Source organism: Sitodiplosis mosellana, unplaced genomic scaffold (genome assembly GCF_009176505.1).
Source record: "Sitodiplosis mosellana isolate CC-2019 unplaced genomic scaffold, AAFC_SMos_1.0 Smas_scaffold_2, whole genome shotgun sequence".
NCBI lineage: Eukaryota > Metazoa > Arthropoda > Insecta > Diptera > Cecidomyiidae > Sitodiplosis > Sitodiplosis mosellana.
The window spans coordinates 1178836-1206785 of NW_022595245.1; the positions used below are offsets into that span (position 1 = coordinate 1178836).

Below are 27950 nucleotides of genomic sequence, written 5' to 3' on the forward strand. Positions count from 1 at the left end.
ACAAAAACCGCATATAAATATTTGATTTTTTGGTTGAAATTTGTAATTTTTATTAAAAAGCTGAATATGCAATCACATGTTGTTTTGATTGTAGCATATATTTTTGAATTGTGAGTTGTTGATTTGCCACTTACAAGCTAGTTTGTATAGAGCGTCATTTTTCACAAAATCTTATCTAAAAAAAATTGGTGCCATTAAATCTAAATACCAAGTCCTTTTTACTATTTTGAATAAATTATTAACGTTTTTTGTTTTATATTTTTCAACATTATAATTACGGTCTACACTTGATTTGTATTCTCAAAAAGGTTTGCTCTTTAAAAAAGCAAAAACGAATGGGTTCAGTGCTACTTTTAAATTACTTGTATTTGAGCAATCGTCAAAGTAAAAATTAGTTTTGCACAAACTATTCAAAGAACAAAAAAAAACGATCCTATTCCTAATTAAACTACTTTGTATCATGTTTGCAAAAGTTTACATCTAAATTCGGTTTTCACTTTTTGATTTGTTTGTGAGAAGAAAAAAAAAACTGAATGAAATAAAAGCATTGTGATTTGCACTATAAAGAGAGTGATCAGAAGTAAAAAATTCAACATATTGTAAACGTCACCATGAATTCAACTGATGATATCATGACCGTTTTGACGCAGCATTTCCAGGCGTATTTCATGTTCGCGTGCCTTCAATCGAAGTGCAGCAATGGATGAGCTCCTTCGGTCATCGGTGGGTGATGCACCATCGCTGCCGCCACTGCTGATTGAGCTGTTGGCCGTTGTTGTCAGATTAGTGGCTGTCGATGGATGACCTTGCGGCGAGATCGGTGGCGATCCAGCACTGGTCATATATTCAGCGTGGGTCGCATGGAATGATGGCGGTTTCGATGCAGCCGATAACGATGCCGATACAGCGTTCGAATGTTGTGCAGCTGATATATTTGCAAGCAATGATTGGAACGATGCACTCGGCGAATACAATGCACCTACACCAGGTGGCAACATCGGCGACGGCGGCGTTCTAGACCAAACGGAAAACAAAAACATAGACTTGAATAAAATTCAATGTCAATGAAGCAATAAAATAGTCGTGCGAGCTCACAATTTGAAATGGTAATGGAGTGAATTTGTGTGCGGGGCACAAGAAGTGTGAAAGGACAACAACAACAAAAAACAGAAATAAAGAACTAAAGTCGAAATCGAAATCGTCAAACGGATATGAATTACAACGGTCAATTAACCATCATGCGGAAGTGATAATTAAAATTGAGAAGAGAATTGAGAATGAACGAAAGAAAGAAAAAGAAAAAGAAAAAGAAAGGAAAGAAAAAAAACTTCTGGCCAAACGAAAGGAAATTGCGGATGAAATTGGTTTTCTTGCAAATTTCAAAAAAGTGAATTATGAATAAAAAGAGCGAGTGTGTGTGTGTTGGCTCGATGGATGGATCAATTACCTGTGAAATTGATGTAAATATGCTGGTGGCAAGACCGATGCGCCTGGTAAGTGTGGATAGCGAAAGGCGGCCAAACCGCTTGCGTCGAACGGTTTTCGCAAATTAAAGCCCAAATGTGTGAACGGATTCGGTGGCAATGCGGACGCAACTACCGTTGCCGATGGTATTTGTGCCGAACTCGGCAAATACGGATTGTACGGATGACCCGTTGGCCCGACTTTTTCTTGTTTACGCCATTTAGCGCGCCGATTTTGGAACCAAACCTGCAAAGAAGAACAAAAACACAGAGTTAAATCAATCGCACTGAAAGTGTCTACAGTCGTTTGTTTCATTCAAGAACGACGATTCGTTCAAACGAAACGAGAAAAAAAAATCAGAAGAAAAAAAAACATTAAGAACAAACGTCTATAATTAAAGTGATTAGTAATTGCTAAGAACTCAGCACTAGTTGTGTACTGTTGCTGATGCTGTTTGTGGTTGAGATTTCCATCGCAAAATATAGATATGTTAATTAAAGAATATTGAGTTCAAGTAATTAATCAACATATATCTTGTTGTATTTCCATTACGATTGCCGCATTTTATGCGCTTTTTTTTCTTCTACAATTGCACAACAATCAATGCCTAATTTGTATTCCTCTCCGATGTCGGACAATGGCACTCACACACTCACACACAATACAAATCAGTGCGAGAGCAAAGAGATGCTCAACGTCCATGGGGATTGTGTGAGTTTTAGTTTCCAGTGTAATAGAATAAAAAAACAAACCTACAGATTAATTTAATTTCATTCTAATTATTGCCCATTTAAAACACTCACATTTGCACATTGAACGTGGTGTACGTACAATTAAAACGTGAGGAAACAAATCCGATTCGTACATAGATATTCATAATGATCATCTCTCATCGATGCGATCCGAAGCGATGCAATGCGATGACGAAATACTTAACAAGTTACGCATAATTAATGCAACTAAATGAATAAATTGCAGATTGTGTGTGTGCGTGTGTGTTTTTCTTTTCGTACGCTAATTATTCGTACGCGCTGACGTTTCCAAGGTATATACAATGTAACAGAATTCTAAAGAGTATGCAACACAAATGATTGCAAAACATGCAAGTGACGGCAATTTGAGGAGAGAAAAAAATAAAACAAGTCAAGAGAAGAGGAAAAACGATGACGATGACAACGGGGCAAAATCCGGCAAAACATCGTCACTCGCAGATGGTCTACTATAATCGAAATTGTATTCATGATGTCGAATATTCATCAGAAAACCAGTCAACGAACTATTACTCGCTCATTGCGAATTATGATTTTCATCATTTCAGCTCGAGATTTCCTCATATCTCTCTCTCTCTCCTCTCTCTCTCGGCTTTCCTCAACCAAAACGAAAGCCATCCATCGATGTGAACGAACGTTCGAAACGGATTTCGCAAAATCGGCCGATGGCCAATATCATTTCGATGATAAAGTAAATATCATCGAACAAACAATAACAAAAATCAATTGAACGACGACGACCACATTGACGTCACTTGGGCGCGAAATATTCCATCAGGCAAATTGGTTTGTGTAGCAACGTTGCTAATTTCATTGCAACTCTCAAAACAAATTATCATATTATGCACGTTTCCGATTCAATAAATGAAATAAATGCAAATGTTTTTCATTACGATTTACATGCGAAAAATCGCGAGCGCTCAATCGGTCGGTCGGTCGCTCGCTCGCTTGCTAACTCCGTGTGAGTATGCTATGATACGGCATGTGTGTGTATTGACAGAAGACACAATTTGACGAACGAGCCCATAGTAGGCATACGAAACGAAACGCTACGGCAAATAACGAGAATAATGCAGAATCGAAGGAAAATTAACAGTTTCAAGGGATGGGTGTATGTGTGTGTGTATATTATATGCGAATGAGCCAGAGTAAAGGCACAGTAACGCAACGCACGCTGAGTACTCGATACATGCACTGCTGTTTGTTGTGTATATATGTACAGTACGAGCGGTGTGTTTAAAATTAATTCAATTATATAAATTGTTTCCTTGGAAATGATTATTTGTTAAATTGATGGATATATCGTACGTATGGTACGGTGGTGGATGGTGTATATTACACACATTACAAGCATACTATATATGCGACACGGCTGAATTGAATAGACCCTCCGAATATAAAACTGTGCCAAAAAATATTGTATCCCATTTCAACGTAGAACCCATAAATGATTTGTGAAATTTTTGTCGTTTTTTTGCCCGAAAAAATGCAAAAAAAAATGAACCAAACAAATCAACAAACATAAATGTGAAAGGAACCGCATGAAAAGTGCCCACAAAGACAGAATAAACAAATTAAAACAGCAGATCGACTTCGAATTCTTACGAATGCAATATGTTTTTTCTCTCTTTCATTTGCTTTATGAAATTTGTTGCCGTTTTTTTTTCGGTTCTCTTCATAATTTCCCGCACTAAAGTGAACCGAAAAAAAACGACCAAAATCGTTTGCAAAGAGTCAGAACGTGAAAGCGCAGTTCATTTAGCGTTTTGCCTGAATAACCGTTGCACAAATGCTGCTATGCGAAAACAAAAGACGGGGAAAAACAGCAAACACACACATAAATCGAATTGATGCAATAATTCGTTAACTAATCCATTTGAATTAGCACATCACTGTTGAAAAATGCGCGTGCAATTGTTCGCTCACATCCGCGAGGAAAGATGCAGCGAGAGAGACCAAATGATGCGATATGTTTGCGAGAGCCTTACGAATAAAATGACCCAATGATATGTTATATTGCCGCAGCAAGAAATCTGCTGCACTAACGAAAAATGTGATTGTACATTGCAATTACGTGCAAATGATGTAATTAGGCAATTATCGATGAGGCCAAACAAAGCACAAAAAACGTCAATTACCAGACAGTCTTTGTGATGGATCTCATGCAATGTGCTGTGTTGCATCCCCGGCTGAAGAGCGTAGAAAAAAAAGGCCAACGAAACAACAAGAACCAAATCAATCGATAAACATTTTTCGATTCGTTGATTCGGTTTGGATCGGGCGAGAGAATGTGATTCGTGAATTAAACTCTCTGGCTCTCGGTCGAAATCATCATTTGACCATTTGTGTTCGATTTATTTGGCTAAATTCTCATAGCAATTTGCGATTTTTCCTTGTTGCTGTTGCTGTGTTGGTTGGTCGCTGGTTTTTTTTTTCGTTTGCCCAGACCAAAGCGTCCATATCACCAATTAGTCAATGCAAAGCGATGCAACAATGAAATTCGCTTCGAATTTGTATCATTCGAAAAAGCATAACTCAAAGAAATTGCACACTTGCAATTAAAGACAACCAAGAGAGTGAAATTATTGGCTTGGATGCCCGCCGGATTTCTTCCAACTGCATTTCGATTTGCGATAATAACTGACTTCCATATATATATATATTCATACAACTGCGATGTGATTGTGGTTCAGTATGGTATATACTTTTTGAAAGCATTCACTCATCGAAAATGAATTCGTTAGGTTTTTTTCTTCTTCTTCGTTGCCGCGCGCAGTTCTTCATTTTCATCATCATCATCGTCGTCGTTGGTTATTGTTTTTTTTTTCGTTTGCTTTGTTCTCTGTCTGGTCTGGATTGCAATCGCACAAACACGCACTTATTGCTCATTTACTTATTCATTATTTTTGGAATATTTGATTTGAAGGCGAACGAAAAAGAGGAATTGAAACCAATTTAAGGCATTTTCGATGAAAACACAAAACAACAACAGCATAAAAAAAAATTGGTGCAACAATGCAGTTGAGAGAGTGAATTGAAAGACGCTTCAACCTGATAAAATACACAACAACGCCACGGCCAATGTTAATAAGTTCTTTAAGTCGAAAGTGCATTTTTTAAATTCAAACTCAATCTACACTATAATTTAATTTAATTGAATTACTCGCTTGCCGCGTTTCTCAACATCCGCCAAACCAATGGGCTGAACGCGTAGCCGCGCGCACATGTGTGTGCAAATTAAAAAAGAAGAACTATTGATGAATTTTGCTACGTGCAAAAAACGATCAAGCCAACTTGATTCAATCCAAATCCCGTACGGCAGTAAAGCGAGAGCAAGATAGAGATTGGAAGCCAATAATAATAATCATCATCATCATTGAAATGAAATTAAGAACAGATCTGCGCTCTGCTCACCTAAAACGATAAGAGAGATATATTCGAAGCGTATTGCGACCAAGCACACGGCTCACACACCGTGAATTGTTTCTTTATCTTGCTGACGACCCAACCGATCGACTGCTAACCGAACACCGAATTATTCATTAATCTTTCCCATTTAACCTGTCACGCACATTATCTCAGCGGCCGAGGGGCCGACACATACCTGTCTCATCAACACAACTAAAATACATCCCAAAAACCATCTCATGACTTTGTTTTTTCATATTTTCATTTCGACCATTCCGCTTTCAACTTTGATTCGTGCGGCACCGTGGCATATATACAATTAAAATATAAATTAAAGTTATTATTACCAAGTGCTAAATACAGACCAGTCAATTCTAATTAAAATCGGAAAAATATGCACTCGCAATCGAAACAACTCGGATGCGGTTTGTATACTGAAATTGAGTGTTTCGATGAAGAAAACATTGTTATGGACACAGTTGAAGGGGAAGTCACCGTTCAAATTTATTAAACAGAAACTTTTAACAAAAATGTTATGAAGATCTGGCACTTGATTCATTCGGTCAAATTCTGAACGGTGCAAATGCACACACACACATTGAACGGTAATAATACAAGCACTGATACTTAACGCCTGTAGATCTGCGTAATTTATAATTGGATGTGTCGATGTTTTGAAGTATATTTCATAATGAATATAGCCAGCTTTCAATATTAATCGACAATTGATGCAACTTCAACTCGGGCTTCTCGATTTTCTTTGGCAGGTTTTTTTTTGTATCGTTCAAGAGAAACTCACTGGCCGTGCCCCAATGCAATAAAGTACATTGTTAACGATCAATGATGACGACCAACAAATATTCCGACTTTTAAACTCTTATGCATTTTTGAACCATTCTCAATGTTTTTATAGGATCTTTCGATATTTGTCGAAAGACTTTGCGATGTTTTTGTTGAAAAACATTGAAAAACACCGGAGAATTGAACGAAAAATGACAAAAAAAACAAACAATCATCATACCTAATGCCTTGAGTATACCTAATTGAGTCGGTATATCGCAGTCTAATGTTTTAGAACACACTTCTTATCTCATTCATTTTCAACTCATTTGAAAAAGTGACTTCTAGTCCCATTCTAAATATCATAAAACAAAATGTAACAAATTTCAAATTGTATGGCCAGGGCCACCGAAGCATAAAAAAAATGTAAAGCCGATGAGATAAAGATCGTGTAATGTGTTTTGTTATTTTGTTGTTGTTTAGCTTTCGTCCGATTTTTTTCGTGTGATTGTTTGCCAGGTGTGTTTGTGTGTGTATGTGTATGTGGATTTGATTGAGTATTCAATGCATCGAAGTCAACAGTTGCATATTCATAGCGCGCTTCTTGTCTTCATTTCGGTTCTCAATGTTTTCTTTTCGACCATTGACGACGATGATGATTCAATACATTGTCGATGCATCGAGATTCATCTCGTTTGGTCAATTTGTCGATGGTGTTCTGTGTCTTATTCGATTGCCATTTATTTTCCTCATAAACTCGCTCATGAAATTTCAGTTCGTTTATCAAGATTTTCTGTAATTGTCTCCAGTGTGTTTCGTTTTTTTTCATTAGGACTTGAAAATAAAAGAGAAGAGCAATACATATCGCCGAACATCAACGATTTTGTAGCTGACGATGTTCTTGGCACCAACGAAAGAGCCCAGCCACCACACACAAATGTGGAACAACGGATGAAATGAAATGACCAAACTGCCACTTAAAGGTTTCCCTGTCCGTTCAATGTGTTTTTTCTCTCTCGCTTTCTCGCTTTGCTTTGCTTTTTTTCCCGTTTCTATCCACTTCATTCTCCTGCTTTGGCCTGTTACAATTTCATTAAAACGTAAACGAATCGAAATGTTTGGTGTGTAAGTTGAGTTCGAGATTTGTTTCGTCGTTGTGCGTTGCATAAATTAATGCTGCCGTTGTTCTTGTTGTTGAACGCTCGTTGGCATTTCATGTTCACTTTACTTCAATTTAATCTTTTAAATTTTGTTATTAACATCAGTTTCGGGACCATCGATGATTATCTTTAGTGAGTGAGAAAACTAAGTTTTAATGAATATTGTGTTATCTTCGTTGGCGTTTTTGTTTTTCATTCTCCATCATGTCTTCTTCTTATTCTTGGCCAGAGTACTGTCAGTAATTTCGATTGATTTGCAAGTTGAAGCGTCCGATTAATACACATCGAAACGCTTCTGACGAAAAAATCAAATTAACTCGATGATATTTTGCGCTGACATAAACTATTCCATAAACCGAATGCATTTTATCGACGATAAACATCACATCCGCCTATATTTCGACTGATCTCTTTTTTTCTCTCGAAAGAGAGAAGGAGAAAGATGGAGAAAGAAGGAGAGAGGTAGATGGAGAGATACTCTATTTGATAAATGGATGCACTTATGAAACAACAACAGGTAATGAGAAAATAAAATACTCATATGAGTAAGTAGTCCAATTGAAACGAGCCCCGATCGGATCACATGATTGGATGATGAAAAATTCAACGAACTGCTGTTTGATTAATTAAAGATTGTTTTCCGTTTTTGGAACACCGCAAACACGCCACCGATATTACTTTTTGTTTTGATGAAGCACTGCACTGCACTGCACTAATTTAAAGTGAATTTATATCATTTTCAATCAGGATCATTCGATATTGTTGAGTTTTATCCACGTCAACCAATCAGAGGAGGGTCAGTATGATTAAGCCATAATAAGGTCATGGACAGAAATGCTTTGGAAGGACTCGACAGAAATTATATTAACTTAAAAGCAAATTCTCGATTCTAAAATTACTTTTTTTTCGTGGAAAATTTCATTTTTTCATGAGCACTTGATAAAGTTTTAGATTGGTATGTAGTTTACGAAGTAAAATTGAACGTTACGATTGAAAATGTTGATGTCGAATTTTAATTTACGATACTAGTCCATACTTTTTTCAAAATAAGAATCCAATCAAAATTTAAGTTAAAATTCCAATTATTCAACGAAAAACTAAAACACCATTGAAACTGGTGGTTACCATAACTCATGCACTTCAATTTCGAATCACCGGCCAAAAATTTGTAATCAAGCTCATTTTCATATGTGGAAACGTGGTTATTATAAGAGAGCTACTTAAACAAATGAAATATGTACTAGAAATGAGAAAACAAATAGCACCAGGAAGGCCTTCAAAATCAAACAAAATAAAAATCATGTTACTTTGTTGGCAATAAATCAATAGGTTGCATGGGAAAAATGGTGTAATGGCAAACGTTGATTAGACGTGGCTCCAGTGTGGTTTTCATTTTGGGAAAATTGATTCACTTTACTGCCACGTTTCAAACAACAGCAACAGCAACAGCCACAACGAACTAAAAAATCATTATTTGAAAGCCAATTTGAAAAAATAGAATTCTAGCATGACTAATGTGTGTCTGTGTGTGGTGGTGAAAATTCGTTGGATAAATATCAAGCGGTGAGCTGGAATTGATGGGATCATAAGTGCTGTTCATTTGGCCAAACATCTCGATTTGTGTCGGTGTGTGTTGTTTTTTATTTTCATTTTCATTTCGTTCGATTTAATTTATGATTTAATGAAATGGTATCACATATTAGGTGCACGCCTATTCAAATCATTACCATAACTCATGCACACCATTCAATAATAAATGGTGCTCTTTTACAACAATATTAACGGCAATTTTCAACCATATAAATTGACCATACAAGAGATCTATTCAATGCCTATATTACGACTATTAATTCTAATAATGAAATTATTTCAGGCAAGAAAATACACTTTTCGGGTTGAAGTCATTGCTTCTCTCGAAAAAAGAGAGAGACGACAGCTGGGATGGTTGTCGATAGCGGAAAATTGGAACTCATTAACGATCACAATATTTATGTGATCATACGTGGAAAAAAAAGTGAATTCAATTCGTTTTCAAACGATTTTTTCTTTCATTTCTCAATAAAGACGAAAAAAAGCCACTCACAAATAGCTCACGTGTGGAAGAATGACCGAACACTTCTCCGATCATTGAGTCATTGTTGGTTAATTGAATAGAATGTTTGTGCGCACCATGTGCACTAGACCTTAATGCGTTTCGTATGCTGCGCTGTGGATCGTACAACGGTGCACCACCATCATCTTCTATTAATAGTTGGGTGCTATTTTCTTTTTCATTGAGCACTAGTGTTCGCGGTCGAATGTTTCTAAACACAATTTAAAAGTAGAAAAAAAAGTGCTTATAATGCCATACACACACACATTCCACTCATTAGATGATAAGCAGCGGGTGGTGTTTCGTTCAACTACACCGTCACCTGATTACCCGTATTTAATACGTTTCTTTATTGCCATTTCATATTCCGGCGAGTGAGTTGCGTTTGCTTTTATTTCATAGTGTTTTTAACTACTGTATATTAAAAGGCATGAGAGAAAATAGCATTGAAACAAACAAACAAACATTCGAAATAAAACCTCTAAAATTCCAATCATTGTTGGCGACTGTTTTCCTCAATTTTCCCGGATTCGCCGAACAAATTGGCGGTATCAGCGAAACCCATTAGACGCTCATGAAATTCGCATAATACTAAAACTACTACCCCAAACGCAATTAAATCGACGATTTGGATCAAGTAATCAATATCACCGCTGCAGCAATTGAAAACTAATTTATATTGCCATTCTAATTGCATTCGATTATACGGTGATTTAATTAATCCGACTTTTTTTCCCTCGACTCTATTATTGCGATTACATCGATCTAAACATTTCGTCTTTCTCACTCTCTCTCTCCCTCGCGCACGGCGTTGCTCCATATATTTGATTGCAGCGCTGTATTTCTGAATGCGTCAGAGTATAATTTTTATTTATGATCGTCATTAGTCAAGCAATTGAGTGTATGGAAATATAATACATATTGCAAACATTCGAGTCTCCGTACGCACGAAGTAAATAGTAAACCGCTCTTGCTCTCTCTCTCTCTCTCGCTGGAAATTGAAAATAGTTATTGTTGATTACGATTGTGTGTGCATTCTAATTGTAATTACGAAATGAAGCTTGTGGTTTTTCTCCTTTTTTGTATGCACTATTTTGCATATCAACCGTTTCATTTTCACCAATTTGCACACATACACGAAGAGACTTTCGTAACGATTTAAATCTAATTGACGTGCCCAATGAACACGGTTTCGATTGAGGAATATTGTCACTCTAGACTTGAGTCAGCCAATTGCAATTTAAATCCATGGTTTTTTTGGAGGGAAACTTGAATATCACCGAATAAAAACGAAGCGTCGAACTTCGTTTTTTCCTTTCGAGATTTCTAGATAAAATCGAAATATCGCGAAAAATGAATACACTTTCTGAAGAAAATGTAAACGTTTGTTCTTTCCAAAGAATCCTCAAAATAATTTAATTAAATTTTAATGAAATCTTCCATTGTTTAGACTTCCATCAATTGTGTCATTGTTCAACTTGTTGAAACCAAAATGCAAACTATTCGTGTAAATGTTACTCGGTAAATCGTTTTAGGGAGGAGTTTCCATTCGTTTTTTTTTCCTCGCTAAACAACAATTTTTTTTCCTCGAGGTGGTTCTACTTTTTTCACGAAAATAATCCAATTAAAGTTATTAATTCTGAAATGTTGATGTTTGTTTCTCTGACTTCAACGGCATTTTGGCTTTAAATTAACCGAAATTCCTTTTGTTCATCGTCATAAAACCGTGATTGTTTTCTTTTCTTCTTCTTCAAAATGTTGATTCAATCCAAACTGGATATGCTGAGATTGTGTTTCATTTTAATTTACGATTCCATTGAAAATAATAGAGTAATTACCTGTATTCGAGCTTCAGTTAATCCAATTTTCATAGCTAATTCCTCTCTGTGGATGAAAGAAAGAAAAAAAACGAGACAAATATAAGTAAGGCAGCAGTAAATGAGCAAAATGAAAACCGAACGAGAGAAAAAGAGACAGATTTAAATCAAATGCGAAATGGTGAGAGTGAGGAAGATGGGAAGCGAAATGTGATTAGATGAAAATCACTTTAAATACGTTAAAATTACGAAATCAATTAAGCTTTCAGGAGAAAAAAAAAACAACAGCAACCAACACACCACACAATCACAAGTGTATATGGCAACTAATAATATAATAATGCGGCGCTTTTACCAGGAAAAATCCGAGCATTTAACGAAAAGACCACTAGGCATTTACACGGTCTGCATTGAGCATTAAGCACCTTGCATTTGTTGTTGCGTCGACTTATGTGGAAAACATCGGCACAAATGTGCTGCTGCTGACGCTTTTTGTGCTCTCGCACCAAAATGTCTTTGTAAAAACGGGAGCTCATATATATTCAAATAAATGGAGCGTGTATCATTATTATTAGCCATACGTGCGAGCGCGAGCGCGATACACGGTACTGTTATACTCTCTTGAGCCAACTACTTTTTTTCTGCACTGCGCGCGCAAGGGATTGTGGCATTTATTTACATGAGTCCAGAGTGTTGCAGCAGCTCAGCAGCAAAATTTAATTGTATTAAATCGTTTTGTATGCATCAAATGTTCGTCATCAACTTCCAATTTCAATCGGAGATATATCATTGCAAGCGATGGTTGTACTTTTTTTTATTCCACCAGAATACGCACATTGCATCCGACATACACACACTTTGGTTGTGTACAACAAACAAATTGGCGCGTTTTCTTCGGCAGTGCAAGAGTATTTAGTCGCCACAGGCGAATACCATTTCATTTAGTTGTGCATTTTTCTAATTAAACGCACGCATATATGCCAGTGTCGGTTCTCGGCTGTTACTCTTGCACAAGTGAGCGACAATGAAGAGTTGGCGGAAGAAGGGGACGAGCGAACGAGAAGGAGACAAGGAGAAAAAAACAAGAAGTTACTATCTCATCGAAATTCATAGTTTGCAGACTTTGGATTGATGTGCATAACAGCAAATAGTGAATACGAAAAAAAAAAATTACGCAAAACATAAGCGTCGCAAACAATTTAAGTGGATATGAAACGTTTTGTTCAAATTAATTAGATTTTTTTTTTCATTCTTGCCGTTGCCATCCGCTTTACTGTACGGTGTTTAATTGGTTTTTCCCCTCCCTTCGAACCAATTCAATTACCAACGAGTTGTGTCGCATCGAGACAATAAATGCGCTAATAAGTGTTGAGCAAAATTGATTCAAAATGCTTCGCAGCGATGAACACGAAAATCATCGCAATGCAAATCTCTCTCTATTGATTTCAATGCTTCCTTCAGCTTTTAATTGCGATTGCGTTTCGAGTGCGATGTGAGTGTGTATGACAAATTGGTGCAACGATTTGATGTTATCAAGAAGAGAGAGAGAGAAAAAAACAGTAGCAAAGGTGTGATAATTATATATATGAAACCGATACTCATTTCTAGCACGAACGATGCAAATGCATAACATGAACTACATATATTTCATTAGCCAAGCAAAACTCGTCACACAATTTCGTAGAAAAAAAAACCAAACATCGATACCGATGAGAATCTTTACGGTAATTTATGACATACGTACCTTGTAAACACGTCCGGATAATGCGTCCGAGAAAAAGCCTTGACGTTTCGAAAACAAAGAAAAGAAGCAAAAAAAACGAAATTTCATTTAGTTTAACACACATTATAAATTGTGGATCAATTGTGTAGTACCTTTTCCAATTCCTCCAACTGAAAACTCGTAAACGTGGTACGATATCGTCGTTGTTTACGTTTCGGTGCAAAACCATCGTCCATCATATCACCGCATTCGCTGTTTTGATCGGAGATTGGACTGTTGGTGCCGCCACTGGTTGGTGGTCCTGGACGTTCCATCATATTGCTCAGCATTTTCGATGCAGCGTCATGTGGCATTGCATCGAGTTTTGTCTCTTCTGATATGCCCATGGCGGGCGTATCAAACTGTGGTATTCGGGCGATTGTGAGAATTTTGATGCTGATTTAATCACCTGCATCGACAAAAAATGATACAAACGAAATTGATTTTTAATTTGAATTAAAAAAGAAAAAACTGAATTTTGGTTTTAAACTGAATCAAAATTACTTTGTTTCATCGAAAATTCTTTTCGTCAAAATGTTGGTATATGAATAAAAAATGATTTAAAACAACGCATGTTGGAAGTAATAGATGTAAAAAAATGAATATTTAAAACAAAAACAATTAATATTGAAGAAAATCCGCGGAATATTTTCAGAAACTGATCGACGTTGCCGAAACAAAATGAATAATTGATTGAATCAGCGCAATTTTATTGAATGCAAATCGGGATTTTGACGTTCTATTTATGAAAGTTTAATAAATTCATCGCATTTCGTTGCATGTCAATGGTATAATATGGCATAGTTTTTAGAGCACACGAATAACAACCAACAAAACAGTGAATTTTGCTTTGAAAATTGAAATAGAAACAAAGTAATACAGTTTCGTTTATTTCATAAATAAATTCCATTTTGATTTTCATATGTAACAAATGAAGTAATTTAATTGGATGTTGTTGCTTTTCTCTTTCGCTGGAATGGTATAAAATTGGAAGCGCGTGTGTGTGCCGATTGCGCGCACTCTCTCTCTCTTACACACACACACACAGACACACAGATTCAACATGAGCACCTAACACAAATTGTATGTTGCTAACATATGGACTATGAATATCGCAACATTTTTATATCGATTCACGGAGCACATGTGTGTGGTATTTTATTCATCGTAAACTATTCAAATTTTTTGTTTCGTTGTATTTTAATTTACTACTAGCAATTGAATTGAAACCGAGAGAGAGAGAGAGAGAGAGAGAGAGAGAGATGGAGAGATGGAGAGCGAGAGAATAACAAATGTAAAATTACTATTCGGAGTGTTTAAAGTAATTGGATTTTTCACTTGATATGTATGCATCTGCACAAAACGGCATTCAAATAGACAATACGTATTCTATGGCTTAGTTCTTGGATGTAATTATTCAATATTTTAATAAGTAAACACAAAATTGATGTAATTAAACAAAATTGAATGTGTGTTCTGGATAGGAGAGCAAGGAGGAAAATAAAAACGTCGATACGACTTTGTATTGAAAAGAGAGAAGAAAAAAAAAACGGTTCAATTCACCTTTTTATGTTCGTATAAATATATGCACAGAAAATATTAAAATGAAGTAGAATGAAATATTTAAATAAGACTGAAGCAGAAAAATGAGGCAGAAAAACAGATATGTTGAATGATTTATTAATAATTTAATCATTTGAATGGTTTGGAAATGAAGGAAAATGACATGGATACGCATGCAATCTGTTGCAAATGTTTGGTATCAATCGAATTTTGTGGATTTCAAATGCGAGTTGGTTGGATTTTTTTTTTCTTCCTCGTTTGAGTCCACCAAGTAGTCGAACATTCACCTTACTGTCGGCACAACGTCAATAAATAATTTTTTTTCCACCGTTCAGACACAATATATGCAATTCGATGACTTTGTTTGCAACATTTAACAGTCGACTGTTTATAGCAGTGTGCGTTTTTTTCTGCTTTTCATTTTCTACGAGAATTGTGAGGTTTTGCAACGATGTCGGCTTTGAACGCGTGTCACATCATAGTAACAAAAGCAAAATGAAGCAAAACAACACACAGCCGAAGAAGAAAGAAGAAGAAGAAGAAGAAGAAGAAAAAAAAATTACTAAGTGGAAAATTATCGCGTGTGAAATTGCAACTTTGCGTTATTTATATCGTACATTATTCGTCTATAGTAGATTTTTGCCGATGGTTCTAGGAGCGTGAGCCGTCGAGCTCTCTTGTTCTCTTTCTTTCTCTTTGTGTTTCTTTCTCTCTCTCGCTCTCCCTTACTTCTTGCTATTCTGCACCGAACAAGTCTCGTCACACTGAGAATGCTGAAAAGTGTACAGTACAGTGTACACATACACACGGCAAAATTCACAGTAGTTAAGTAAATGACAGAGAAAAATGCACCTCTTTAATATGACTAAATGTAAAAATTGATGTACACAAACAACAACGACAATGACGACAACGAAAACAACAACAACGGCAACAAAACTAAAAGCGACAGCAACAATTATAATGCAATTGAAAGAATAGACATACTGTGAATGAGACGAGGAACCAAAGGTATGAATTAAAACGAACGCCTTTTAGGTGTACAATCGAAACGAATACAACAGCGAATACACACATTCGAAAGAAAGTATAATAAATAAAATTATTTAATGATTATGTTTTATTAAGCGATTCCTCGGGGCTAAAGATAGTATAGTTGTCCAAAGCGGATATGAAAATGCAACACGCTCACACACACACACACACACACAACGCTGACTGATTTTCGAGTTGAGTATTTGATTGAAGGTAATATCAACTGTTTGATTAAATTGCATTACACATTTAATTAGGCTTTGATAAAAAAGCAAACGACTCATAAGGCTGCGTTTCGTCTTGTCAACGAGCATAAAAACTGTCGATTTTATTGTAATGACCAGCTGTTTCGTCGCAAATCGAAAGTTATATACGAACAGACGCGATCGAATATAAGGAAATGAATTGGTTTCCGTCTGTAATAAGGGGGTCGGTCTTGAAACATCTCAATTCTTTTCGCCAACATTCGTTGCATTCTAACTCCGAGTGTGAGAGAGAGATTTGTGTGTGTGTGTGTGCCGAGCAATATGAAAACGATCATATAATTTATTGTAACGCTCATCTCTTGCAGCGACCAAGATGGTCCAAGGCGAGAGAAAACCTCAAATCGTGCTAATTAAACGCTTAAAGCATAAATGAATGGATACGGTTATTTTGCGAGGCAACGGCAGCAACGATTCAGCAAAAAAAAATACCATTCGACTTGTTACGAACCGTTTTCAACCGCGTAATTGATTCACGCTAACGAGATTCTGTGGTTGTAAATTGTTCAATCGTAATATTACCATTTACCACCTCTTTCACATGCATTCCAAATTGTGTTTCATTTGATCTCATTAGCAGCGAGAATCTTTGTTGCAATGGCAGCACCGCACAAAACGCAACGCTTTCTCTTTTAAAGGCCAACCAACAAGAATTGCATTGGAAGCAGCAGAAAAAAATAACCAAAATAATATAAAAGAAAGAAAAACAATCAAAAGCGATCATAAACACGGCCGGCTTCTGAAAATCTTTTCTGCTGCTTTTTTTTCTGGCTTTTTTCAATTCTAAAATCGATCGTAAAGTCAAAAGAGGAAAAACAGGAAAAATTAGGTGCACATAAAATACTCAAGTTATGAGTGTTGAACATATTCTTTGCTCTTTTTATTTAGTTTTGTTTTTTCTTTCTTTGTGAAAGAACACAATTCGCTTTGTTCATTTCGAGAGAGATTGGCTCGAGGTCGCGAATTGAAATTTCTTTTGAAATGTAACAAAAATGGCAACAGAGTTATCTTTTATTTGTGGAATATGCGCGACGGCCGCGGCAAGAATATGCGGAAAACATACATTGTTAGCGACTTGTTGAACATACAACGAACACACCATGTTCTAAATGACCATAGTCATAATTTTCTCTCGTCTGTATCTTTACAACATCTCGTCAGCGGAAGAATAAAATTTTAATAATTTGATCATAATACGATAGAGCGCACAACCGCAGGCGTTATTGGAACAAAACTTCAATGTAACGCACAAAAATGCGAGAAGAGAACGAGAGAGAGAGAGAATGAAAGAGAAAGAAAACAACACCACTTCATTCTCTCTCCGTTTTTCTTTTGATAATTGAATTAAGTATCATCGTTTAAGTGATAATTCTTGCTGATGGCAATGGCACTACCGTATCGGAACACGGCCAATTGGCTATAATGGTCAATTTTTACGGTTTTCAGTAATGAGAGACGCATACAGACATACACACTAAGAACATTATTGCCAATCCATCTGGTGCAATTGCAAAGAAGCGACCAGCAAATAGAGTGAGTAAGGAAAAGATTGAATAAGCACGAGGAGAAGGGCGAGCGAAAGACAAGAACGAGAACAAGTACTAAAGAGTGAAGTGCTCACAAGTAAGAAGAGCTCATAAGTAAGAGCAAGGAAAGAAATGAGATAGAGTAATAGAACGAGATACAGAGAGGAAGAAAGAGGCGCAGATCTAAGCGATAAACATTTTCTTTTTGCCAAGAAGTGAGAAGTCCGCACCGCAAAACACAAATTGCACAACTATTTCATCTTCGATACACCTTAACTGTATTAGATTCCTCAAAACATCAAACAACATTGCACGTTCCATATGCTTAGAAGAGCCCAGCGCAAATTGGCAGATAGAAAATTTTCAAATTATTTTAAACTGGTTTCGAATTATTATTATTATATGCGTGCTGTTGCTGGCGATTGAATTCTTATTCTGGTTTTCACTCTGGATGCCACAGACCGTTGTTAAAGTTAATTTTTATGCTGGTTTCAAATGCATAGCCACCACCATGGCTTCTAATACACAATATCGTTTGTCTATTTTACGCGCGCGCAACCAGCGCAAACAAAGAGCCATTTAAACACACCGAATTGTTTATGGTTGTACAAGGTGTAGCTGGTGCTGTTGCTGTTGCTGCTGGCAGGTAAACAAATAGACAATATCATAAATTCGATTTGAAACGAGGCGAACACAATAATCGTAAACGTTTTGACAGGCCCTGAGCAAATGGATGGCTTTTTATTAGTGAAAACAGAAAGAAAGAATGCCTGTAAGCGCGCAAAGTAAATTAAATTTTTTTATTTAATTTTAAGTGAAACAACTCTCAACGTCGTTCATACGCGAGTTCACATTCTTCCTGCGCGTTTGCATGTGAAAAACAGGATCTCGTTCATTTTGTACAACATTTACACTCATTTCTCATGCATTTCTCGTCGTTGTTGTTGCTGTTTGGTTTTGTTTGAAATTTCAACTCTTTTCTCTTTTTTTTCGTTGGAATTCTCTTTCTCTAATTTGCTCATACGGGAAACTATTTGCGTTTCGTGTTTAAAGAAAAGTTCAAACTCAAACCGTAATTAAAATACAATTGATTCACCTGAAATCGTAAAGTTCTTCCATTGAATTAGTTGTTTGCATATAAATAACAAGCTAATTAGATTTCAATCGATTTTCGCTCCGTGTGCATATGCAAAATGCTTGAAAATGCACTTTGGAAGTGACGGCCGTTCGACCGATGTGTTTAAGGTACAACGGGCGCGTCTCATGGATCACTATCTGGCACGGGGTGTAATTGAACGACTCAGTTCGAATGAAGTTTCATTATTAAATTATTTCCAGTGTGATTAGTTGAATGAAAGGCATGCGCAAAATGAAATAAAAAATTCACCTCGTAGCCTGATTTGCTGTTTGAGCGAGTTATCCGTGTGTGTGTGTGTGTGTGTGTGTGTGTGTGTATCTAGGAACACACAGCAGAAAATGTGCAAAAATCACTTTAAAAAACTTTCTTTAGATATATTTTTGTCGTCGGTCATTCGATCGATCATAATTACTTCCTGTTATCGAGTGTTTATTAAATAAATCACGTCGCTTTGATCAGATTTGAAAGAAGCGTTTTTGAGCAGAAGAGCAGAAGGACGCTCTTTTAAATTGTGTTACATAAACAAAGCAGAGAAATTATTCGCCAGATATTTTGTGTAAGCCAACAGCTATTGGAATAAATGTGGCACAATCGATGGGGGTCGGTTTTAATTTGAAAATTTCAAAACCCATTTGCAAGTTTATTGAATATTCATTTGATTGGACAAATAACTGGTCGCTTTAGTTGTAATATATTATACATATTGTTGGGCAAATCGTTTTAGCTTTATTAGCCGTGCGCTCGGTCGCAACAAAGTGACAAAACGTGAAGCCATTGAGTTATCACTGCAATAGGCACATTGGCCGCCCTGCTGAGCGCGTGATCAATTCCGTACGGAATCTGGTCGAAATTGGCGATACCAATCGACATACGGCATGCGGCATGCATTTGAAAGTCAGAATACATTTTATTGAATCGTTCAAAACTAATTTGATTTCCCCCCTGAGCGACAAATTCTACAGATTTTGATTTATTTATTATTCATTCATGCCGTTGTCTACAGTTTTGCTGGGTTTTTGTTTTCTTCATTTGCGTCTGTGTCTGTGTCTGTGTTTGTATTAGAGTCACCGACTCGGAGAGCAGCTTTGTTACATTTGCATGTCGTCTTTTGAAACAGAAAAAAACGATCAGATCACCATTCGACCGGATCCAAAGTCTCAATTAGACAACAACAAAAAAAAGACAATCGAAATCGGTCTCTCAATCAAACACAGCGCAAGCACGCTCATTCGCCAGACTTTCGGTACCCTTTGAATGTCTTCAAACATCGTAATTACCCGTCATTTGTTTTAATTTGATTGAAATTAGCCAGGAAGTTCCAATTCAAGTGTTTATTCTTGTGACATGATGCGAACAAAAGAATAAACGAATTACGTCTGTTTGATTTTGTTATTTGGTTTAAATTGAGCGTCAGAATGACTGTGAAATTGATCTTTAAATTTAGATCGTATTGACGAGTCAAAGACCGGAACTAAAATGAGCAATCGAAATCTTTCAAACACATTCGTTTTCAGTGGAAGATCAGAACCATGGCAAGCATTGTCTTGCAAGATCTTGTAAGATGTTCAAATTAGACTAAAACTTTTTTGAATATTCACAGAGTCTACGACACATCACACACACCATCAATCGAGGTTTTTATTCCAATTTGTTTCTCTGTTTGTAAGAGTCCTCTCTTTTTGACTAGAATATATTTGAATAATTTTCGCTCATTTTTTCGGAAATTCACTTGAATTTGGTTTTCTTATCTTTTTTCAGTTTTTTCATATTTTCATTCTCAATTTTTTCTTCTTCATCCAACTCTCGGTTACTGTAAATAAACTTTGGCATTTCCTCATCAAATGTATCATATGGCCTTTCAAATTTATTGAAAAGCAGTCAAAAGGCAAGCGTTTAAAATTCAGACGCTGTGCGTCTCCTACCTGCGAGTTGGGTCGTAAAAATTACGTATACCAATTTAAATAACACGTAAAAATAACGCTGCACAAATTGCATCTACTCATGTATATTTTGGTTCGGTGTTCATTACGGTGTCGATGATGCTGCTGCTGTTGTAGTTTTTCATGTTTTTTTTTTCGTTTCTGTATCGCATTTTTTTGTTTTTTTATTTTTTTAATTTATTTATTGTTTTCGTTTTTGGTAATTTAATTTGCGATAAGTTCCATTAACGAAGGAGCGACCCAAAAAAGAGACAACAACGAGGCTAGTGTATCTCTGAACAAGACGACATTGGTGCTGTTGATACACGAAAAAAACAACAACAACGACAAATCTATAAAAAAAAAGTGTTGGTTGTCCGTAGCCGTAGCCAGCGCAGTCGATTTTGAAAATGACTAAAAGCTTTTCGATAAATACGGTCATTCTTTGTTGCTGTTGGTGTGTGTGTGTTCGGCCACATCGCAATGTCTTTTTTCAGTTCTTTTGTGTCTGGTCTCCGTGTTTTGTTTTCTTAATGCATTTTTATCTATAAACTGCGATGCACGCTTTTATGAATACTCAACGGCCAAAACAACGAACGACGCGCACAACAAATGACTTTTTCTTCCTGAAAATGAACTGAGAGTATAAAAAACACCGTTTTTATGGCCCATCCATATAATTTGCACCGCGCGCGCGCACACACACACACACTCAAACACATTTTGTTGAGGAGCCTGAACTGACTGTGTTCCAATCCAAATGAACATCAATGTCGTTCGTCCGGCGTTAATTAATTTACTGTGGTTGTGCGATCACAAATGAGTAATGTAATAAATTAGCCATTCTTAAAATTCGACCGACTCGAACAACACAAAAAACACACACACACACGACTAATTCAATTGTTATTCCTGCATCGGACTGAATCCATTAATTCATTTTCAACTCATCAATCAACACAGTCTTTAGCTAAGAAATGACCCACACTCCATCGAGAAAAAAAAATATACTGAAGAAGGAACTGAAAATGAGTATGAACAAAAAAAAAACTTGCAGTAATGATCCGAACACATAAAAGTGTGTAGTAAATCAACTTTTTCAAGATGATCGAAACGTAAAATGTGATTTAGGCAGGTAGATATTTATAATCCGATGGCCGCTTACGGCGATTCATTGGAATTTGAAGAGTGAAGCACACCAAAAATATACGAGCTCACTAAACAAGAATATATCATGAGTTTATTCTTCCGATACACACTCGATCATAAACATCATCTGTGTGTATGTGCTGTTGATTGGTTAATTTGGAAACAACATCACCGGTGTATCGAACCGCCTGTGAAACAGTTGTGCGCACAAATGCGGATCATTTTGATAATTTGCTTGACCTGAACTAATCAAGATCTTGTCATCGGCGGTTTTTTTTCCCTTTTTCCGCTCCTTTTTCGATAAAAAATGTGCAATTCACACTGGAACAACAGCCAAAATCACTCTTTTTGCTTCAAAAAAGGAGGATTTTGTGAAAATCAGAGTAAATCCGATGGTTAAATGCTTTTCTTTCTTCACAAAAAAAAAAATATAACTTTATAGAAGCGTTTTTGTCGCCTTTTCAGCATTATTCGAAAGTGAAGTCCAAAGAAAAGAAAATAAATCGCCCTTTATAAGTCGCCAGAGTCGCCTCTGTTTACAAGAAGCCTCCGTTTTGATGAAGAAGCTCAAGGAGTGTATTTATCCAATTTGTGTGATTATCTTGATTTCAGGCGACGTTTTATAGCCGGATAAACCGTTAAAATAATGAACGGTGTGAGTACAAAATTCGTCTCTACGCATTGTATAATAACGGTTGCATCACACAACAAAGTTGAAGTGGTGAAAGTGTGTATGATATAAATCGTTACAAGTGAATCCTTGCGGCGAAAAATGAAGATTTTCGAATTAATTTGTTGTGAAATAAAAGAAGAAAGAAAAATTATGTCAAATTGAATGAATGAAAAATCAGTCCACTTTGGTTAAGCGATCGAACGACAAACCAGTTTGGTCAAGTGAATTGATCGATTTTTCTGATTAAAATATTCGTTCCCATCAACGAATGCTAATCAATCTCATCGTGTGCAAAACTACAACGCACGTCATTGCCATAAATTGTCTATGCCATGTTATAAACAAAGTAAAACGGTCAAACTAAAGTGTAATTGAATTACGGACGAAATTCGGAATTGAATAAGCGAAATATGATTTTATGTGTGTCCATCGATCGATGTGTGTGTGCATCTGTGCGCAATGTTGCTGCTACTTGCTTTGTTGTATAGTCTCGAGACGACGGCACCGGTGCGATGTAATTTATTGATCGCTTCAATAAATTTGACATACGGCCACGAAGTCGAGCAAGCCAGCCAGCAAGCCATGCTTATGCATGGGCTGCATGCGATGTGCCCCATACACCGAAACGTGTATCATACATGTGTATCGATTGTGATTCCAGTTGACTTCTGGTATTGACTGTCTCGAACAATTTATGATTTTGGCTCGTCTTAACGATTGCGTTTCGGTTTTTCTTCTTCTTGATACTTTGCTTGTGCTTTATTAACTGTGGTGCTCGGGTAAAAAAAACATTCATTTTATATCTTTTTTTACGTTTGCGAATGATGAAGCGTTACAATTCTTTTTTTTCGTTTTTTCTCCTTTTCGGTCGATGTTTCCTATTGCCACGGTAAAAACACTTACCTCTTCGATCGGTTGAAGATCATAAAATGTAAATCATAAAAACCGAAAATTGATGTATAATACAACGAAATTAACGAAGAAAAAACGTTGGCCAATGAAATTGGTTTCGAGAGTTTCAGTGATTTAACACAAAACGAACAAAAACTCGGCAGTTTATGAATGGATGGAACGTTGGATGCATGTTGAAATTAAACGGAGCACCGGAAAAAAATGGTTTTTATTTGTATTATTTGTTTATTTTGTTGCATGAAGTGCTATCGTTATTCGGTTGCGCCGCCACACCAACCGAATATATCAGCAAATTATATTTATTTGCACAAGCCATGAGCTCTGCCTTTTTTCTGTTCAAAGCCAAAACACACACAGGATGACCATTGTATTACTTTGACACGTGAATTTATTTCGATGTGACCAGTGTATGACCACTCGCCTCTTACCAGTATGTATGTGTGTGTGTGTCAGTTCACATATTGCCATGAATAAATGGCGCAGGCCAAATGTTGCATCGTCTCGCTGGGAGAGAGTGAGTGCAAATGTATCGCCCTTTCAAATTGACTTTGGAAAAATGGCAAAATTTATGATCACAAGGATAATAATCATAAACCATGTCATTCGGAGGCTGGCGTTCTTTTTATTTTCTCCTCTCTCTAGCTGCTTGCACGAAATGTGGGATGCACACACACGAGTCGGGAAGCACTTAAATCGTCAAATTCAATTTATGAGAATTGAGAAATAATTCATTTCACATTCCGATTTTTATGCCCAGAAGCGATTTACCAGAAGGATAACGCAATCAGCATGCAAATCGCAGGCAAACATACACTGAATTGTATTCGAGGAATACTTTTCATTTGTTTCAGGCCAATTTTTTCCGTTGGCAAATTTTTGACGAGGATTTTTTATCAATTCATTTTCGGTGTACCGAAAAGTACATTTTATCAATTCGTAGACTTCAATTTTTGGTCAGTTGGACGATGGGATAAAGTCACCTATGATGGTGAGTGGCAAATTTCCAGTTCAATTTTTTGAGATGATTAGAAATCGTTTCCGATACGATCCCAAATCAACTAATAGCCTTTTAATCATTCATTAGTATCTATCGATTTTGTTCAGTTCACTAAACCTGTTATCGAAATGCCACATGGTATTTTGATGAATTTTGATGATTTATATGCTAATCAAATCCGCGCGAATTTATAATCATGGGAGATTTTTGTCAAAAACACCATTTGCTTCGGACTATAGAAAACGGATTAAATGCAGTTTTTTCTTCTAGTTTTGGTTTTTAACCCATTTTTGTATTTGGATTTCTCTTTAACTCACTTTTCAAACATTTTGTACAGGAATCGCTGGACTTTTTTTTTCCAACATTTTGCATAAAAATGTTCTACGTTATGAGTTTAAAAAAATTCAATGGGTTAAAAAGTAGGTTCTTCTTCCGAGAAGCTAATTCTTTTAAAGTTTTTATCACATTGATCTTGGGATTTATCTTATATTTGCAATGCAATAAAATAATCATCTTTAAAAGCAATTTGAAAGAGAAGAGAAAACCATCTCGTATCTATTTTCGTGGTTGTTTTGTTCTAAATTTCATTGAACTCGTCAACATTGAATTCGTAGGAACAACAAAGAAATCAAATTTTTTTCAGACTGAACTGTTCAGCTGCTGAACTTCAACCAAATTGAGTCAGTGATCTTTTGTTAAATTTAGAACAATCTTTTGGTGTGAAAACATATTTATTATTACACTTATTTGATTGTTGCGGTAGATAAATAGAATTGAATTTCTACGGGTGAGATTGAGAGTAGTGTATGTTTTTTGTCGACTCATATTTTGATAAAGTAGAGTATGTTTCACTTCTGGCGATTTTCATTCAAATGACAAGAAATATCGAATTGGTGTCTTTGCAGAAATTGTTGTACTTGTACCTACAACTTTGCAAAAAATTACAATTATCAAATGACTGTTGAAATAAATGAAAAAAATTGCCAAATTTGCCAGATTTGCTCACCGTTTAAAAACATATTCTACTTTTTCCAATAAAAACTTTGTGAAACATACACCGCCCTCAATCTCACCCATAGATTTGTTTTTTTTTGCCGACAAGATCATTTGATCTTATGCGATTGCAAATGGCATTCGACTCAATGAAATGTTATCATCCTGATTCGTTTGTGAATTTCAATGTGTTTTTTATCGATTTAACCAGCCAGAATTTGGAACTTGTACCTACAATAAAGATGGCAAAATTTATGATACGATCATGGATCGATCCATTTGAAACACATTTCGGAGTAAAACATTTTAAAATGAATTTCGCGAAAGACCAACACTTGAATTTGAATACAGGCTCACTCTGATAAAAAATTCTGAGTCCAAACAGACCTCAAATAATATGTCGATAGTAAAACAAAAGAATAAATGTAAAACTATTAAAAATGTATCATTCAACAAGAAATGAGTCGTTTCAAATGCAAATTGACTACACATAGTGGGAAGTTGAGTTTGAATGTAATTTAAATGTTTATTGCTTGTCACATTTGCATTACACAAAATGAATTGGCAGTTATGTGTTGAAAAAAAATGATTGAAAACGGGATTCTAGCATAAAATGGTCGTGTTGGTTGTAAATCACTCAAAAACGTCTATTGCATTTTTTATGGAAAAACTTGTGAGGTCTCTTTTGAATCGTTTAAAATGTGTTTCTCTTTTTTGTCATTTGAAACTTTTTTGTCGTATCTCGTTTTTACATCATGTAGAACTTGTGTTTCATTTTTTCAATCGTAAAGAATTTGTACCTCTTTCCCGAATCGTTTTAAACTTCGTAAGTTTGTCATAAAATTTACCGTCGGGGAATTTTCTAACCGATAACTTCCTAGTCGTAACATCAAAAACTGAGTAAATAAAATGCAACATTTTAATTAAAACTCAAGTGTTCACTTACGGAAATAAAAGTTAAATGTTGATGATATTTTTATTGGTAGAATTTGCTGATCTTCTGGTTCAAAATCAGTTGAGATTTCGAGCTATTCCCGTTGCGGCGTTTTTTTCTCTCTTCGCCCAAAAACGTAAACCGTCAGCACATTCACTTGAACACACAACTCTCTCACGTCTGTTTCAAAGCACTCAAACTTTTAATTAATTCCAACAAATTGGCTAGTTATTGGCCGTAGTCTTGCACAAAATCCTTTCGTTTTTTACTTTGTGTCAATTAAATTTCTATTATTTTTTTTCTCTTCTATGACTTGTGCAATGCAGTTGTTATCAGTGTTCGATAAAGTGTTTTATTGCTTGTGCGTCAGTGTAAGGCACGTTTCATGAGTGTTTTTCAATCGTTAAAAATGAATCGAACGAGTAATCACGAGTTTGGGTGAGCGCGAATAAAAATGCCAATAATGCGCATGAACACACCGAAAAAAAAGGTAAAATCTCTCGCCAATGAGGAAGAAAAAAACCGATGACAAAATGTTCAAATTGATGAGCAACGTTAAATATTGTTGAGCAAAACAGTTAACACTTGGTTCGGTTCGGTTCGTGAAGATGAAATTGAACCGAAAAAAAGGTATAAGACGATGAGTGCAACACCACTCAACGTTTATTCAACACAAAAAAGAATTCAAAACCACGCAAAACGAACGCTGAACTACAACTAATCATTGTTGTACAAAACGACGGCAGGTAAAGCATTATCGCACCGTGACTCAGCCGAGTGAGATGAAGTAGTAGTAGCAGCAGAACGGAATGGATGAAGAAAACTGATAAATACAAAAAGCGGCGAGGCGAATGATGAACGAACGCGCAAGTGAGATGGAATGATGTGTGTTGGGTACCAACACAAAACGTTCGTGTCATGACAACAACTACACAGGTAAAAAGCAGGCACAATTATTCATACACACATGTGAACGCTGCCATGAGCTATCCATTCCAGTTGCAACGATATACCATATAATTTACACGCGATATGCTGTGCTGGAGCACAGGTTGTTAGTGTATGATCGCTTCCTCAATACACACACACACAGGTAAAAGAGACGGTTGTGTGGAAGTGGTGTGCGCTTCGTGGGCCAACACACGCGATCGCATTACCAATACAAAGGGCTACAACGACTAAACATTGGAATGTGGTAATAAGAGTGCAATGCACGATACACCAGAAGGTATTCCAACGAGATTCTCTCGTCAGACAAAGACAGAGATAATACCCTGTTGATGTGTGCGTGTGGTGGTTTTTGTGTTGGTGATAAGCCGGCGTTTCGATTTGCCGTTTAATTTGTTTTATGTAATTTGGGTAAATAACGCTGTCATATTCGATTAGACGCGTGTTGTTCACATGATCTCTCGCTCTCGCTCGTTCGCATCACTCTATGTAAACAGCGCGTGAGCTCCTCCTTCTTTTGCACCGAAACGATTTATTAGAAGGAACAAGCGATATTTATCTTTCGCCTTGTTTCAGTTAAAATACCGCAACGTTGCTGTGCTGCTTTCATTTTTCTTTCTTCGTCTGTTGATGGCAATTATGTTTGC

General features: G+C 36.3%; 1 protein-coding gene across 1 annotated transcript; it reads right to left on the reverse strand.

Annotated features, from left to right (window-relative positions):
• Nucleotides 1–23: 23 nt before the first annotated feature.
• LOC129565381 (homeobox protein aristaless) lies at nt 24–27073 on the reverse strand. The gene is made up of 6 exons (XM_055440209.1): nt 26368–27073; nt 13367–13662; nt 13236–13273; nt 11513–11558; nt 1448–1710; nt 24–1014 (listed from the first exon to the last, which is right to left on the reverse strand). The coding sequence occupies exons 2-6, from the start codon at nt 13598–13600 to the stop codon at nt 618–620; spliced, it is 978 nt and encodes a 325-aa protein (XP_055296184.1). The 5' UTR covers nt 13601–13662; nt 26368–27073; the 3' UTR covers nt 24–617.
• Between the last annotated feature and the right edge of the window lie 877 nt (nt 27074–27950).